This window comes from Heterodontus francisci, chromosome 32, assembly GCF_036365525.1.
Source record: "Heterodontus francisci isolate sHetFra1 chromosome 32, sHetFra1.hap1, whole genome shotgun sequence".
Classification (NCBI taxonomy): Eukaryota; Metazoa; Chordata; class Chondrichthyes; order Heterodontiformes; family Heterodontidae; genus Heterodontus; species Heterodontus francisci.
In genome coordinates, this window is record NC_090402.1 from 31,635,703 (window position 1) to 31,650,073 (window position 14,371).

At 42.2% G+C, this 14,371-nt stretch overlaps 1 protein-coding gene across 1 annotated transcript in view; it reads left to right on the forward strand.

Annotated features, from left to right (window-relative positions):
• The window catches only part of whrna (whirlin a), a 205,482-nt gene that overhangs the window by 79,600 nt on the left and 111,511 nt on the right, over positions 1-14,371 (forward strand). The window contains exons 3-4 of the mRNA XM_068011888.1: positions 2,366-2,584; positions 11,794-11,919. Coding sequence (XP_067867989.1) covers positions 2,366-2,584; positions 11,794-11,919 — 345 coding nt within the window. The remainder of the gene's footprint in view (positions 1-2,365; positions 2,585-11,793; positions 11,920-14,371) is intronic.

A 14,371-nucleotide genomic window follows, 5' to 3' on the forward strand; every position in this document is an offset into this window, starting at 1 on the left:
AAAAGGGGAACCAACCATCCCCTAAGGTGAAAAGCCCTTGCATAACTCATCAAAGCACTGAGAGTTCAGAGTGGTTCCACCCACTGCTGCTACCCATGAGCAGAACTCTAAACTAGAGCTAATTAAATCTCACCCTCCCCCTGCAGACCTCAACAGGAACGAAGACACCCTAGGCAGTCCTGGAAATGTGCAAACTGAAAAACTTCCCCAAAAACCACATGGTATTGGAATGCGAAAAAAGCAGTTTAAAGCAGCACTGCCACCAAGAAAAGACAGACTGTAATACTTTTTAGGATTGTTGACTGAGTGAGAGAGATGCATGTGTGCTTTCCTGTACCTACTCTTCTCTCTAGTCCCTTTTAATGAAATGCTCTTTTAAAAAAATCGCATTTCATTCTGCTGGGTGTGGAGGTGTCATGAAGACCCCCGCCCCCAGCCAAGAATGAGGCATCGTACTTTCATGCAGTGGCTAGAAAAACATTTGCATACTAAGAGACAGTGCTTGGAGAGAAAAAAATTGCTCACTGATTCCATTAACAAAGATTGGGCTGGGCAATGCTGATCCACATCTTGTCAGGCTAAGAGACACCACTACAACCACCACCACCACAACCCCAACCCCCCCCCCCCCCCCCACCACCGAGAGTTTTGGAATCCACAAACGCAGGAGTTTCTTTAAAAAAAAGCAAGTCACATGACTAACCTGTTGGCCCAAGTCTGGTTCTGAACTGCTCACAGGACAGGTCAGACTGCAGATTGCAACTGAACTTGGAAGAAGAGACCCTTTCTGTCTCTCTCTCTGTCTTTCTCTCTCTCTCTTTCTGTCTGTCTGTCTGTCTGTGTCTCTCTCTCTCTCTCTCTCTCTTCTCTTTTTCTCTCTCTTTTCTCTCTCTCTCTCTCTGTCTCTGTCTTTCTGTCTCTCTCTGTCTCTCTCTCTGTCTCACTTCCAGATCCACAGAAGACACTTAACACTCAAGAGAGAAGACTCCTACATCGAAACAAGTTTGAAAGTGTCCACTAGGCCCCAACGAAACGGCAAGATTTGCCTGCGATCAAAGTCTCTGATCAAACTCAGGACAGTAAACAAACCTAAGCTATTGCTTCAAACTTTTCCCCTTTATTCTTTCTACATTTCTGTCTCTACCTTCATGTGTTTATCACGTCTGCATGCTAGCGTGGTTGCGCTGCGTATTCATAGTCATTAACCGAATTAGAGTTTAAGATTAGTAAACTTCCACCTTTCGTGTTTAAATCTAAGAAAACCTGTCTGATTTCTTTGCTTTGCAATTGGAAAGCAGTTGAACAAGGATTCACTGAGGAGGAGCTAAAGACATGGTGTTTTTAAAATTAAATCCTGTTACGGTTAAACCAGGCAAAGGCTGAGAGGGAACCCCGAGACCCCTGTCTCACCTATACTCTGTTATCTTCATCATTTCTCACTCTCCCCTTCCTCTCCAGGTTTTCCCTGTGCCTTTTTGCTCTTTTTACTTGTCTCTCTGTCCTTTTTCCCTCTTTTTCATTGACTTTTCTGATTTGTTTGTTCCCAGCGCCAAGTCTACTTCAATTTGGAGTTTTCTTTTATCAAAACATATTATCTCACATTTTCTGGCATTGAATTTATTTATTTACTTTTGAAATCTCGGGGAGTCAAGGATTATGCGGAGCAGGCCCAAAAGGGGAGTTGAGGCCTAGGACAGATCAGCCATGTTATTGAATGGCGGGGCATGCTTGAGGGGCTGAATGGCCTACTCCTCCTATTTCTAAAGTTCTTACATCCATTTGCTACATTGCACCCCATTCCCCATCTTTCCAATATCCCCTTGTACCTTCCCATGGTCTTCTATTGTTAAATTTGCCCCTTTATTTTGTTGTTGTCTACAAATTTCAACACGGTTCTCTCTAGGCCTACATCCTAATATGCACATTTAACAGAAGTGACCCAGGGACTGGAGACTGTATGATTCACTGCCCACTCCCAACCACGCTGAAAAACTGCCCTTGACTCTGTTTTCTCCCTTATAGCAAATTTTAATCCAGTTTGCTATCCTTTCCCTAAGTTTGTATCCAATGCGGTTATGACAAAAAGAAAACCCTCTTATCATTTAGGCTCACAAGCTATGACTTCCCAACATAAATGCATTTTCTGGATCCCACTGCTTCCTCGTACAGTATTGGACAGTTTTTTTTTGCCTGGTCATGCATTTCTTGTTTCATATTTTCTTTTTCCATTTGCAGTCGAAGATTGATCATTAATGAGATTCAGTTTCGCGCAATCTATTATTCATAATCTTGGCACCAGAGCTGCATCCTGGTATAGCATTACAGAAATATGTAAATCTCACCGTTTATATTTGTTCCTCCCCAGGTGCTGAAAGGTTCCAAAAAGTTGATTCTGTACGTGCGCTCAGTTGGCCGTATTCCAGGAGGCTATGTAACCAATCACGTCTATACCTGGGTGGATCCATTGGGCCGAAATGTCTCACCGCCACCCGATCTGCTCGGGCACAGGAGCAACACGCTACGGAGGAAAGAGAGCGAAAAGAAGAGCAATTTTCAGCTGCTCAGAGATGGAGATGAGAAGAAGGTAATGTGTGAGGTCTTCTGCTACCTCCAGTAACATATTTCTTTTGAAGGAGTGTGGATACATAAATAGGTAATATGGAAGTAGAACAATATTTGAATGCTCAGATGTTAGAGAACATGCTTGGTCGTTCTCAGTGGGAGTTGTGAGTTGCAGCATTCTTGGTTCACCTCTGGGATCAAAGTTTGTATGTAGCTCAGGCTAATGGGGTAAAAGAAAAACACAATGCTGAAATATACTTCACAAGTCAGGCAGCATCTGTGGAGAGAGAGAAACAGAGTTAACATTTTGGGTCGATGACCCTTCTAATGGGGTGAAAGTCTCCCCTCCCTGCCAATTGAGCTTGGGTCGTCTCAGCCTAGTTCCTAAGAGCTATGAATACTTTGCCTCATGACTTGGCTTGAATCTAACGGCCTCGGGTGGGGAGATCACAAGGGTGACTGTATGGAAAGTGGGGGAGTGGGTGAAAATCACATAAGTGCACTTGGAATGGGATTCTGAAGTTGAGACTGAAGCACATTATTGGAACAGAGTAAAGAGGGTTTTAACTCTGCACCTAACTGTGCTCTAATAATAGCAGAAAGTGCTGGAACTCAGCAGGTCCGGCAGCATCTGTGGAGAAACAGGTTAATGTTTCATCAGAACCTAACTATGCTATACCTGGCCAGGAAGTACTGAAGGCTCATACTGCCTGTCAAGAAAAGAAGAATATTCCCTTCTGCACCACTTGACAGCCCTCATCTTTATGAACATAAGAATAGAATAAAATGAATATATTGAGAACTAACAGTGTCAGGTGGATATTTGAAAGTTGTATAATGAGGTTGAGGTGGGTGGGGGATTCTTGTCACTTAACACAATAATCTCACTGATCATTTCTGGATGTTGGTATCTATAGAAGACAGCATTAAAGATCACAGATAGCAGCCACCCCTCCCCCACTCCCCCTAAGACTGTTTGAATATGTTTTATCCAACTGAGCTATGCAGATGAGGAAGATCACAGGTTTGATCCCTTGTCTGTTTTGTAGCTGATCTCAGCCAGGCAGCATTAAGGATGTTGTAATTGACCTCAGAACTCATAGTGAGGAAGGAGATAAATTAGTGAAGGTTCTTGCTCCTGATTGCTATCCAGTGATTGCTTTGTTGCTGGAGATGCATTTGTGTTGCCACCAACTAACGACAGGACCGACTGAGCTCTCCTGATCCTTACAGTTCAATCGTCCATCTGTCTTCATTGTCCAGCTTTACAATATGAGTAATGGTTGTTATGGCAAAGTAGCAGAGGGTGTCTTGCCCCATGGAATTGCACCTCAGCATGAAATGAAGGCTTTCAGATGGGGAGAGAATGGCACACATTGGCAAGGTGAAGGAACAATAATCTTGAAAAAGATTATTAAAGGTGAAAAAGAACCCAAGAAGAAAAAGGCCAGCACTATGGAACAGAGATGAAGGAAGCTTAAAAGAAAACTGAATAAAGTATTATGACTGTCAGAGAACATTGGTAGTATCTGGAGAAACAGGTCCCCAAAACTTGGAGCTGCTCTGAGTATATTTTTCATGCATTCAGTTGTTCTGACAGAATGGATCAAATATTTGCTGTGAATGGAGATGTGATGAGGAAACAAATGGTTTCTGAAGGAAACTAAGTCAAAAGTGTCTGGAGTGAACTTCTCTATGATACTTCAATTCATTGACAATCTGACTTTACTTTTCTATCAGTCACAATTTCCAAAATGACTTAATACTGTGGCTCTGCTCCTTGCTGACTTCCTCTCGCTCAATGCTGTATGTCCACAATCATTTTTCAGTTAGTTTTCCATCTCCTATCCCTTACCTACTATGTTTTTTTGAGGAGTTCCTGGTTCCAGCTGTTTGAGCATTCACACCCATGCTTGATCATTGTCTAATGACCAACTGGAACTATACTCTTTAAGGGAGGGCTGTTAGGTGTGCACAGTCTCTTTGGGGGTCAAGGTCATTCCAAGATGATAAATCTGCCAATAGAAGCTCAAAACTAAGCCAACCCTCATATTAAACTTGGTAACCTGACACATGAACCAGACAGCTCTGAAATATTCCATAGCTGTTAATGATTGATCAGCCAGTCTATCTCTCAAATGGAACCTGAAGTCATTGATCTTTCATTTGGGAAGCTGAAATTATTCTCACTTGTCTCCAGATAATACTGCAAACCAATATCCTAATGGGTAGGGTAGTTCTCACTGTCAAGAAAGAGGAAGTTCCCCCTGTACTGGTTAACTGTTCGGTTTTGGCTGGATAAACTTCAGCAGTACACTTGGCCTTGGCTTTGTCAACATGCACCTCTGTTCTCTGGAGTTCTGCATATGTGGGGTGTATTCTTATGGGGACAGAGTGTGCAGTGCATATCAGGCAAACAGAAGTTCTAAAGCTGTAGATTTTTCAATAGCTTAGTTTGAAGCCTCTTAAACATAATGCCGGGTTTCCGCACATGTCAGACACCTCGCAGACCACAACAAAAACACTGGCATCCTCATGCTCTTTCTCCTGCTCTGCCTCCAAGTATTAGCACTAGAAAATTATGTGTGAGATTGTCGGAGAATGTCAAGATTCCACATTTTCCACTGTTTGAATAAATAGAATGTTACTATGAGTCCCCTCCCATTCAAACAGACAGAATTCTTATGTTGTGGGTATTCGCCCACTGTCAATATTTATTACAGTTTCCACAAAAAATTGATGCCTTGTTTTTCTTAATTATTGGTTTTGATGTTGTGGTCTTTGCATTTTTATGAGTCTAATGTGTCTCCTTATTCTAATGCAAATAAGAACAGCCCACTGCTCATTTGCCGATCGATGTGAGAAGAAACATAGACAGCATTAGGGGCTTATTATAAGGAAAGATGATGAACTCAATGAGTTCGAAATAAAGTACTGTACAACTGATGAAATATTCATGGTTACCATAGCGAAGAAGCTTTAGCTTTGAAAAAAGTCAACATTTAGAATTTTCATTTTTTTGTTTTCACTGGAGTTTAACCTTGAAATCGCTAATGTGATTGTCCACATTGGAGTCTTTGTTAAAATGTAGCACTGTCATCAGGAGGCACTGTGCAATGAATCATCAGAGAATTGGGTAAGAGGGAAAAGTGATGCCGTATTAACTGCCACTATAGGATATAAGCAAACCAGGTATAGTACTCACAGCTGCACCAATATATAAGCAAATTTCACAAGCTACTGACTGCCATAGTCTGATAAAAATGTGGCCTTTATTTCTATCTTTTCTTGAAAAGAATTATACTTTAGACAGTTGGTGATGCTAATATTCTGAAAGGTTTATTAATGGGGTAGAAAATTCAATCAGCAAGGTTCTTGCTACATTCCTGGCAGCACTACTACTGTCCAGGCATTAACCTGTTTATTTTCAGCATTAGTTGCTCATAACTAAACTCTGTTCACTGGAGTTTCAAAAAAGAGAAAAAAAAGTCTTGTATTTATCTAGAGCCTTTCACAACCTCATGACATGTCAAAGTGCTTTAAACCAATGAAGTACTTTTGAAGTGTAATCACTTCAGGAAAAACGGCAATCAATTTATGCACAGCAAACTCCCATTTTCAGGAATGAATGTTGGCCAGGACACTGGTACAACTCCCTGCTTTTTTTTTTAAATAATGCCATAGAATCTTTAAGTTGACCTGAGGTAGAAGAAAGGGCCTCCTTGCTTTTATTATAGAAGAAAGGGCCTCCGTTTAATGTGTCCTCATCCTGCTTGACTTGTCTGCAGCCTTTGACATGGTTCATCACATATCCTCCTCCAATGCCTCTCCACTGCTATCTGGTTGGGTGAGACAGTTCTCACCTGGTTCTATTCTTATATATTTAATTCAATTCCTTTTGAAAACCACATTTGAAACTGCATTTCAGTTCCTAACCACTCGCTGTGTTTAAAAAAAAATGTCCTCATTTCGCCATTGCTTGATTCTGTCACTATTATTCCTTTTCCTCTCCTGCTATGGAATAAAGTGAAATGTACCTTCGACATGCCCATCCCAATATGCCTTGCAATACAGTGTTCCGCTGGGACACTGCTAATGAGCATTTGGCAGACTAATCACCAAAAAATGAACACGACTTTGTGCGCTTCTCGCAGTAGAAGAGAAATGTCATTCAGAATTGTATTACTACCAAGAGGCCCAAGCACAGAATAAAAAATAATATACACTTAAAAAGACCCAGGCTAATTAAGGACAGCCAGCACAAATCTGTAAAAGGCAATTCATGTCTGACAAATTTAATAGGGGTTCTTGTGAGGAAAGAAAAGTGCACTGATAATGGAATTTCAAGGATATGAACACAGATTTTCAAAAAGCATTTGATAAGGTGCTCTAAAGGAGGGTTGCTAATGAAGTTACGGTATTAAGGGCAACATGGTAGTATGAACAGAAAGTTTCTTAAGGACACAAAACAGAGAGTAGTGGTTAATGGATGTGTTTTGAACTGGAGGAATGACTCTGGGGTCATTGTTGACACAATTTCTTCTTTCAATATATATAAATTGTTAAGCTTTGAATATCATTAATTGCAGATAACAAAAAAAGAGGGAGCACGGTCAACTTTGAAGAAGGTTTCTCTAGGATATAAATAGGTTATTAGCAGCACAAAAACAGAAAATGCTGGAAATACTCAGCAAGTCTGGCAGCAGCTGTGGAGAGAGAGAGAGACCGGGTTAATGGCCAGGATTTTACCCTTGGCGGACGAGAGCCGTCCACCGACTGAAAAGTCGGTGGTGAACCTGATTCCGCCTGCCCTGGGGAACTGACCTGCGTTTTGCAGGTCCCCGGCCTTTAATTGTTGGAGGCGGGACTTCCATCCGCTTGAGGCAGGAAGTCCCGCCTAACAGAGCTGCCAGCCAATCAGCGGGCCGGCAGCTTAGTCCAAGCAGCGCCACCGGGAGCGGTGGCCACTGCTGGGACTGCAGTCCAGCTTGAAGACGAAGATGTCGGGGAGCCCCGAACCAAGGTAGGTTTTGTTGCCTCGTCGGGGGTGATTGGTCAGGCCCTGGTGAGGTAAAGGTGGTCGATTGGGGGAACGGGGGTGCGTGTTGGGGTGGTTGAAGCAGTGGGGGCGGCCCTGCCGAACGGGTGGAAGTTAGAGATGTAGTAGGTTTTAAGCAAGTACAGAGGTAGGGAAGTGGGGATGGGAGGAAAGAACAAAAGGGAAGGTGTGTCATAGTGTGGAAGCTAGGAGCGATTAAATGACCATGGATAGCGGTCCAAGGCAAAAGGGGTTAGTAATAGGGCAAGTAAAGAAACCAAGGATAGGCCTGTAGGAGCGGTAAGTGGCAACAGCAGAACCATTAGTCGCACCCACTGTCTGAAAAAAATGGGAGCAGTTGCTATGACCTAAAACTGTTGATCTCCATATTAAGTCCGGAAGGTTGCTCTTTCCTCCCCTCCCGCTTTTCCCTGCCTCTGTACTTGCTTAAAAACTGTTACATTTCTAACTTTTTCCATTTCTGATGAAAGGTCATCGACCTGAAACATTGACCCAGATATTTACTTAGGCAAGATTTCCATATGGAAGAGAGGTAAGGAGGAGGTCTGGATTTCTGGGTTTCCCCAAATGCTGTGGAACTTTAATTCCATGGTTTTCATGTTTTTAACCGTTTCCTCACCTCGAAGCCAGCCTAATTGACAGGGTTGGCTCCCTGTTTGGTGGGGAACACTCAGGAATGGGTAGGCTTCCTGCTGCTCACTGGATTTCACGGGAGGGAATAGGTACAGCATGGTTTGGAGAATCGGGGGAGGGGGCATGGGTGGCGAGTAGAGAAAGTTTGGGGCAGGGATGGGGGGATTTCCGGGTTTTTGATTGGGGAGGGGGGGATTGGTTGCTGTGGCTGTAAGTAATTGTGGGGGGAGGGGGGTCAATTATTTCTCAGGGAGAAGTCAGCAATCGCAGGGGGTGGTGGTGGTGATTCTAGGGATGGTATTGGTGATTGCAGGGAGTTTCTGATCATGGGGAAGGGCCCTATTACTTGGAGTGGGAAACAGATTTACTTGATGGGCTGGCAGAGGGAGCGGTTGGGGGGGGGTGGTGGTAAGAGGGGGAACACACTCCTGTTCCTCCTGGGCCACAAGCAGTACTGGAAAAACCTATTCCATGCAGCAGTTTTAGATTAGATTTAGATTAGAGATACAGCACTGAAACAGGCCCTTCGGCCCACCGAGTCTGTGCCGAACATCAACCACCCATTTATACTAATCCTACACTAATCCCATATTCCTACCAAACATCCCCACCTGTCCCTATATTTCCCTACCACCTACCTATACTAGTGACAATTTATAATGGCCAATTTACCTATCAACCTGCAAGTCTTTTGGCTTGTGGGAGGAAACCGGAGCACCCGGAGAAAACCCACGCAGACACAGGGAGAACTTGCAAACTCCACACAGGCAGTACCCAGAATCGAACCCGGGTCCCTGGAGCTGTGAGGCTGCAGTGCTAACCACTGCACCACTGTGCCGTCTCCCTTTAGCTGCCAGGTTTCCCAAGGCCTGGAAGACTTGACCAGCCAGCATTACAGCTGGAAGAAAGATGAAATCAGAGGCACACAGCCTCATTAAAATATTTAAATGAATAACCTGTCTCCTGTGAGCAGAATGGTTGCCTGTCCCTCTGTCCCGCTTATATGAAAACCGGAAACAACCCCAATAGGGCATTAAAATTATCTCCAGTTATCTCTCCCTCTCTTGCTGCTGCAGCTGCCTAACCTGCTGAACATTCTCAGCATTTTGTGACTTTTTCAGATTTCCAGCGTCCGCAGTATTTTGTATTTGCTTTAGTAGCTTGCATAGATGGATGTCAAATGAAATGGAATGCACAGAAATGAGCTGATATATCTTGGGAGAAATAATAAGAGGATATCTGCACTAAATTGTTGAACTTTAAAAGGGGTAGAGGACCAGAGAGACTTAGGGGTTCAGAGACATACAACATTTTAAAAGTGGGAGGACAAGTTACATATATTTAAAAAAAAATAAGCTAATGGAATGTAGAATAGTATAGCACAGAAGAAGGCCATTCGGCCCATGCATCTTCTATGACAGCTCTTTCAAAGAGCAATTCATTTAGTCCCATTCTCGTGCTCTTGCCCCATATCCTGCAATTCTTTCTCTTTCTAGTATGAATCCAATTCCTTTTTGAAGGCTGCTTTTGAATTTGTATCATCACCTTATCAGACATGTAGATTTCTTGGTTTTATAAATAGAAACTAATTACAAACTAGACTTATACATATTTAAGCCTATTTAGAATATTCTGCCTAGTTATGGGTGTTCTAATATGCAAAATATGGAAAAGCCATGGCTGAAGAAATTTGCTGCGATGATACCAGGGACAACAGCTTTTTGTTAGGAAGAGACCAGAGAAAGTCGGACTGTTTTCATTATAAAAGACGAGGCTGAGAGATCTGATAGAGATGATCAGAATTATGGAGGGGTTGATAAAGAAAAATAGGGGAAAATTGTTTCCACTCTTATTAGAGGCAAAAATGTCAGATCACCAAAGCAATAGAGAGAGAGAGTAGGAGAATTGTTTTTATGCAGAGGAATGTTGGGATATGGAATACTTCACAGGAATCTGTGCTGCAAGCAGAATCCATAAAGGTTTTCAAGGTGAAGTGGATGAATATTTGAAAAAGACAAACTGAAAAGGAGATGGGGTAAGGGCAGGGGAAATGGGACTAGATAGCAAGATAGGTTTTTCAGAGTTGTGGCACAGGCAAGATGGGCAACATGGCTTCCCTCTGCTGTAAAATTCTCTGGGGGTAATTTTCTTTTTGGACAATAGTGTAGAATGAGTGATATTGAATCAGCTGCCTGGATATATGACATCTGGATGTATAATGAGATGTATAACAGGAGGCTGACCCAATATCACTCATTTTACATGATGGCCCAAAGTCAAAATTACCCCCTTTAATTTTAGTATTTGGAAGCTAAATCAAAGAGGGGGAGGAGACACTAGTGCTTCAGGGACATTTTACTATTTTAAAGGTGCCATTTAAATAAAAGTAATTGTAGTATTATTCTGATGGTTGAACCCCTGGCTTTGAAGATTTAAATCCAACCAACAGGGCTCAAAGTTAAAGTTAGCTTCAGCAGAATGTGATCATCCCTGCAGCCAACAGGAATTCTAAATGCTTGTCTCTCTTACTGAATGATTGCAATTGTGACTCTTTTTCTTGCTGTGAATCGTTTTGTTCATGGGGGGTTAGGTGAAGAGAGGGAAGAGAATAAAGGAAACCTGTTCACATGGAATAGAACTTCAGCCTAAACTGCAGTCTTCATATAATGTACGCCTACTTATAAAAAAAGTTATTGCACAGCCTAATTGCCCTAAACATTTCCAACTGAGATTAAGATTAATTTACTATGCAGCAGTTGATCTGAGTCTTGCAATGCACACTGAGCTCAAGCTGTGAAGTACAAATATACTGGTCTTAATTGCTTTCATCGCCCGAGATATGAAATGCTGGCTACTTTATTATGCCACACGCCAGTTACATTTCTCACACACTCGCTGTCCCCTCGACAAAATTACCACCCGCATGGGCTGTATGGTTTTCCCAGTGCATGTTAATAAATTACCAGTTAAATGGATGAACAGTGGGCCAAAAATGCAAGTACATATCATTGTGAGCTGAGCTCTAACCTGATGGTTAGTTTTGAGTATTGTTTAATTGTTTTAAAATATAAACGTTAAGCCTTGCAATCGGAAAGGGCGAGTGAGCCTCAGATCACTAGATGATTTGGAGACAAAGAGCGGGGACTTTGCTTTTTGAAGTTGTGGGTGCTGCTTCAATTGAGTTCTAACACACATATGGCATTGTCATTTTCAAAACTCTGGCCTTTAGCGAGTAAATTTGTTTGAGAGCACAAAATAAGCTCTGTGTGCGTTAAGGGAACGTTAAGGTTAAGGATTGTGCTTTCCCAATCAATTGAATATCTTAGTCTTCAAAGACAGGAATGCTGAATTTGAGCAGGTGATGGTGCATCTCTACACATCTCACAATGGTTCAGACACAAATAAAATAAATTTCACAACATGGCACACCTGTCACGCACAAACCTGTTTTCTCCAGGTATAGCGATGCTAATGATAACTGAAATACCTTTTGTTCCATGTCTCTCCTGTTCATTACTATTCCTGTTTGGATTGTGCAGGTAAATCTTGTTCTTGAAGATGGGAAGTCATTGGGCCTGATGATCAGAGGTGGTGCTGAGTATGCGTTAGGAATTTACATCACGGGAGTGGATCAAGGATCTGCAGCAGAAATTACAGGCCTGAAGGTACCATTATTTGATGTGCCAGTTTTTTCAAAGAGGGAATGTCCTTGTATGTTATACAGACCCCATTGGATGTTTCAAATCAAACACATTAACCTTTTGCCCAAAAATAACATTATTTTTGCAATTTTCACTAGCATAGTATGCTGGAGGGTGTTGCTATGGCTGTTGGTTCTTGGTCTCATGTCTATGATTTCCCACATTATGGCCTATTTTTTTTTTTTAAATGTGTTGCTGGGAAATGAATGATATTGAAAAGGCTGCATTTATTGCCCATTCCTGGTTGCCCTAAGAAGGTGGTCCTTCAGCAATTAGTTGGGTGGTTTGTTCAGCCACTTCAGAGGTATTAAGAATCAACCAAGTCATGTGGGTCTAGACCCCCACATAGGCCAAACTGGTTCAAGCTGACAGGCTTCATTTCCTAAAGGACATTAATGAACCAGCTGGGTTTTACCACAATGCAGAAACATTCATGACTTTTTTTTTGGTGCCACTCCACAAATTACCGGATATATTGATTTAACTTTATAACTTGCCATTGTGGGATATGTAGTCCAAATCTCTGGGATAGTAGTCTGGTATCATAACCACAACACTATTGTAATGTATTACCGTCAAGCAGAGTGAGAAGTTGACACTCAGCCCTCCCTGAGAGGAATGAAATCTGAAGGCAATCCACCATGGAATTCACTTATGCACCTCTGAGCACTTCATTATAGAGTGGTATTGGAACAAGAAGTTCATAGAATCATCCTGTACAGAAGGAGGTCATTCAGCCCCTCATGCCTCTTTGCAGGAGGTATCCAATTAGTTCCAATCACCAGACTTTTCCCAGATCCCTGCAAATTAGTCCTCTTCAATTACACGTCCAATTGCTCTTTGAAAATTAATATGGAATTTGATTCTACCACACTTTCAGGTAGTGCATCACAGATCTTGACAACCTTTCTGTGTGAAGAAACTTCTCCTTATTTCTCTGTTAGATCTTTTGCCATCTCATGTGCTTACTCCTGGGAAAATATATACGGTCCAGAGACCTAAAAGGGGAGGAAATAGAAAATAATTTACAAAACGAAAGTCAAATGATTGTACTGATGTAGTTTTAAACAGCCAGATGTGTTATTAAATTAATTTGACAAAACTGGATTGAACAAAGGTATCTTTTCTCGATAAAGCTGTCTGTTAATGGAGGAAGCATCGACCATGGAAAGCGATTGCCTGGGATTTTCTGCTTCTGAGCTGCTGAGCCCATGAATTCTTCTCCATTTGTTTTAATGGGTGGAAACACTTGGTTGTTGTCAATTTAATACTGGACATTAGTTATACAGCATGGGCTGAGATTGCCATTTCAGTGACCTTGTGTCTAAACATTTGTCTCCCAATTTTGTGTGTCTGGCCTCAAACTAGTGCTTGAAAAGCATATTAAAGATTCTCCACTAGAAAAATAGGACTGGTTTAAAATGACCGAACTGAAGTTTTCATTTACTAAAACTATTCCTTGAACTTTAAATGGAGGAAGTCATTTTTTTTTTTTAAAAAAGGAATGCATCTTTTGTAATCAGTGAGTTAGAGAAGTGCTGCCACAAAGGATCAGAGGTAACAAGAAAATCAGATCAACTTCTGACTCTGCACTGATGACCGTTGAAAGCTGGCAGGATTCTTTGGCCATGATTTTTTCGGACTGGGATTGTTGCATGCTCGGATGTTGAAGCGCGGAGAGGCTATCATTTCCAGGCCTCAACTCCATATCCAGGTCCTGATTCCCATCTAAATCCTGCAGAAATCACTGCTTGGCAGATGGATGGGGCTGAGAACTCAGGCAGCAGAAGACCATCGTGGGAACGATTCCCCAGTAGTTAGGTAAGTGCTGAGTTATGGAGAGGCAGTGAGGGAAGCAACTGTGATTGGAAGGGTGGAGAGTGCCAAAAGCACTCATTCTCCCTCCAGTCCACAAGAAAAGCTTCAAAACAAATTAAAACCTGGGCTTCTTCCAGACCGTGATCCAGTTCCTGTCAGGTTTGGCTTGGCAGTATGCTGACACTGCTCCCTCCCTGAGGCCTTCAGTTAAAATAGCAGACCGAGTCTTGTTGAAGTCAGTGGAGCCATATATACATACTTACCACTCCTCTGGCTTGAGGCAGGTGTCCTTGCTGCCTGTTTTTTAAATTGCAGGCAGTTAAGTCGGAGCAGGAAAGGGCTGGGCAAGTCTGCATTTTAACTGCCCATCCCCCACTCTTGCTTCATTTGCATCAGGTGGGAGGAAGTTAAAACCAAGACCTTTTTGTTTGTCAATTTGACAGAACTAGAAATTAACTTGCCCCAGGCTAATTAGCAAGTGGAGCTTTTCAGCTCTGGTTTCAATCAATTCATTGCTAGCCTTTTTCCATTAATGATGAATTTTGTAAGCTCTCAGCTGGACTGCCCTGTAAGAAGATGTTGCCTGAATGGCTCAGTA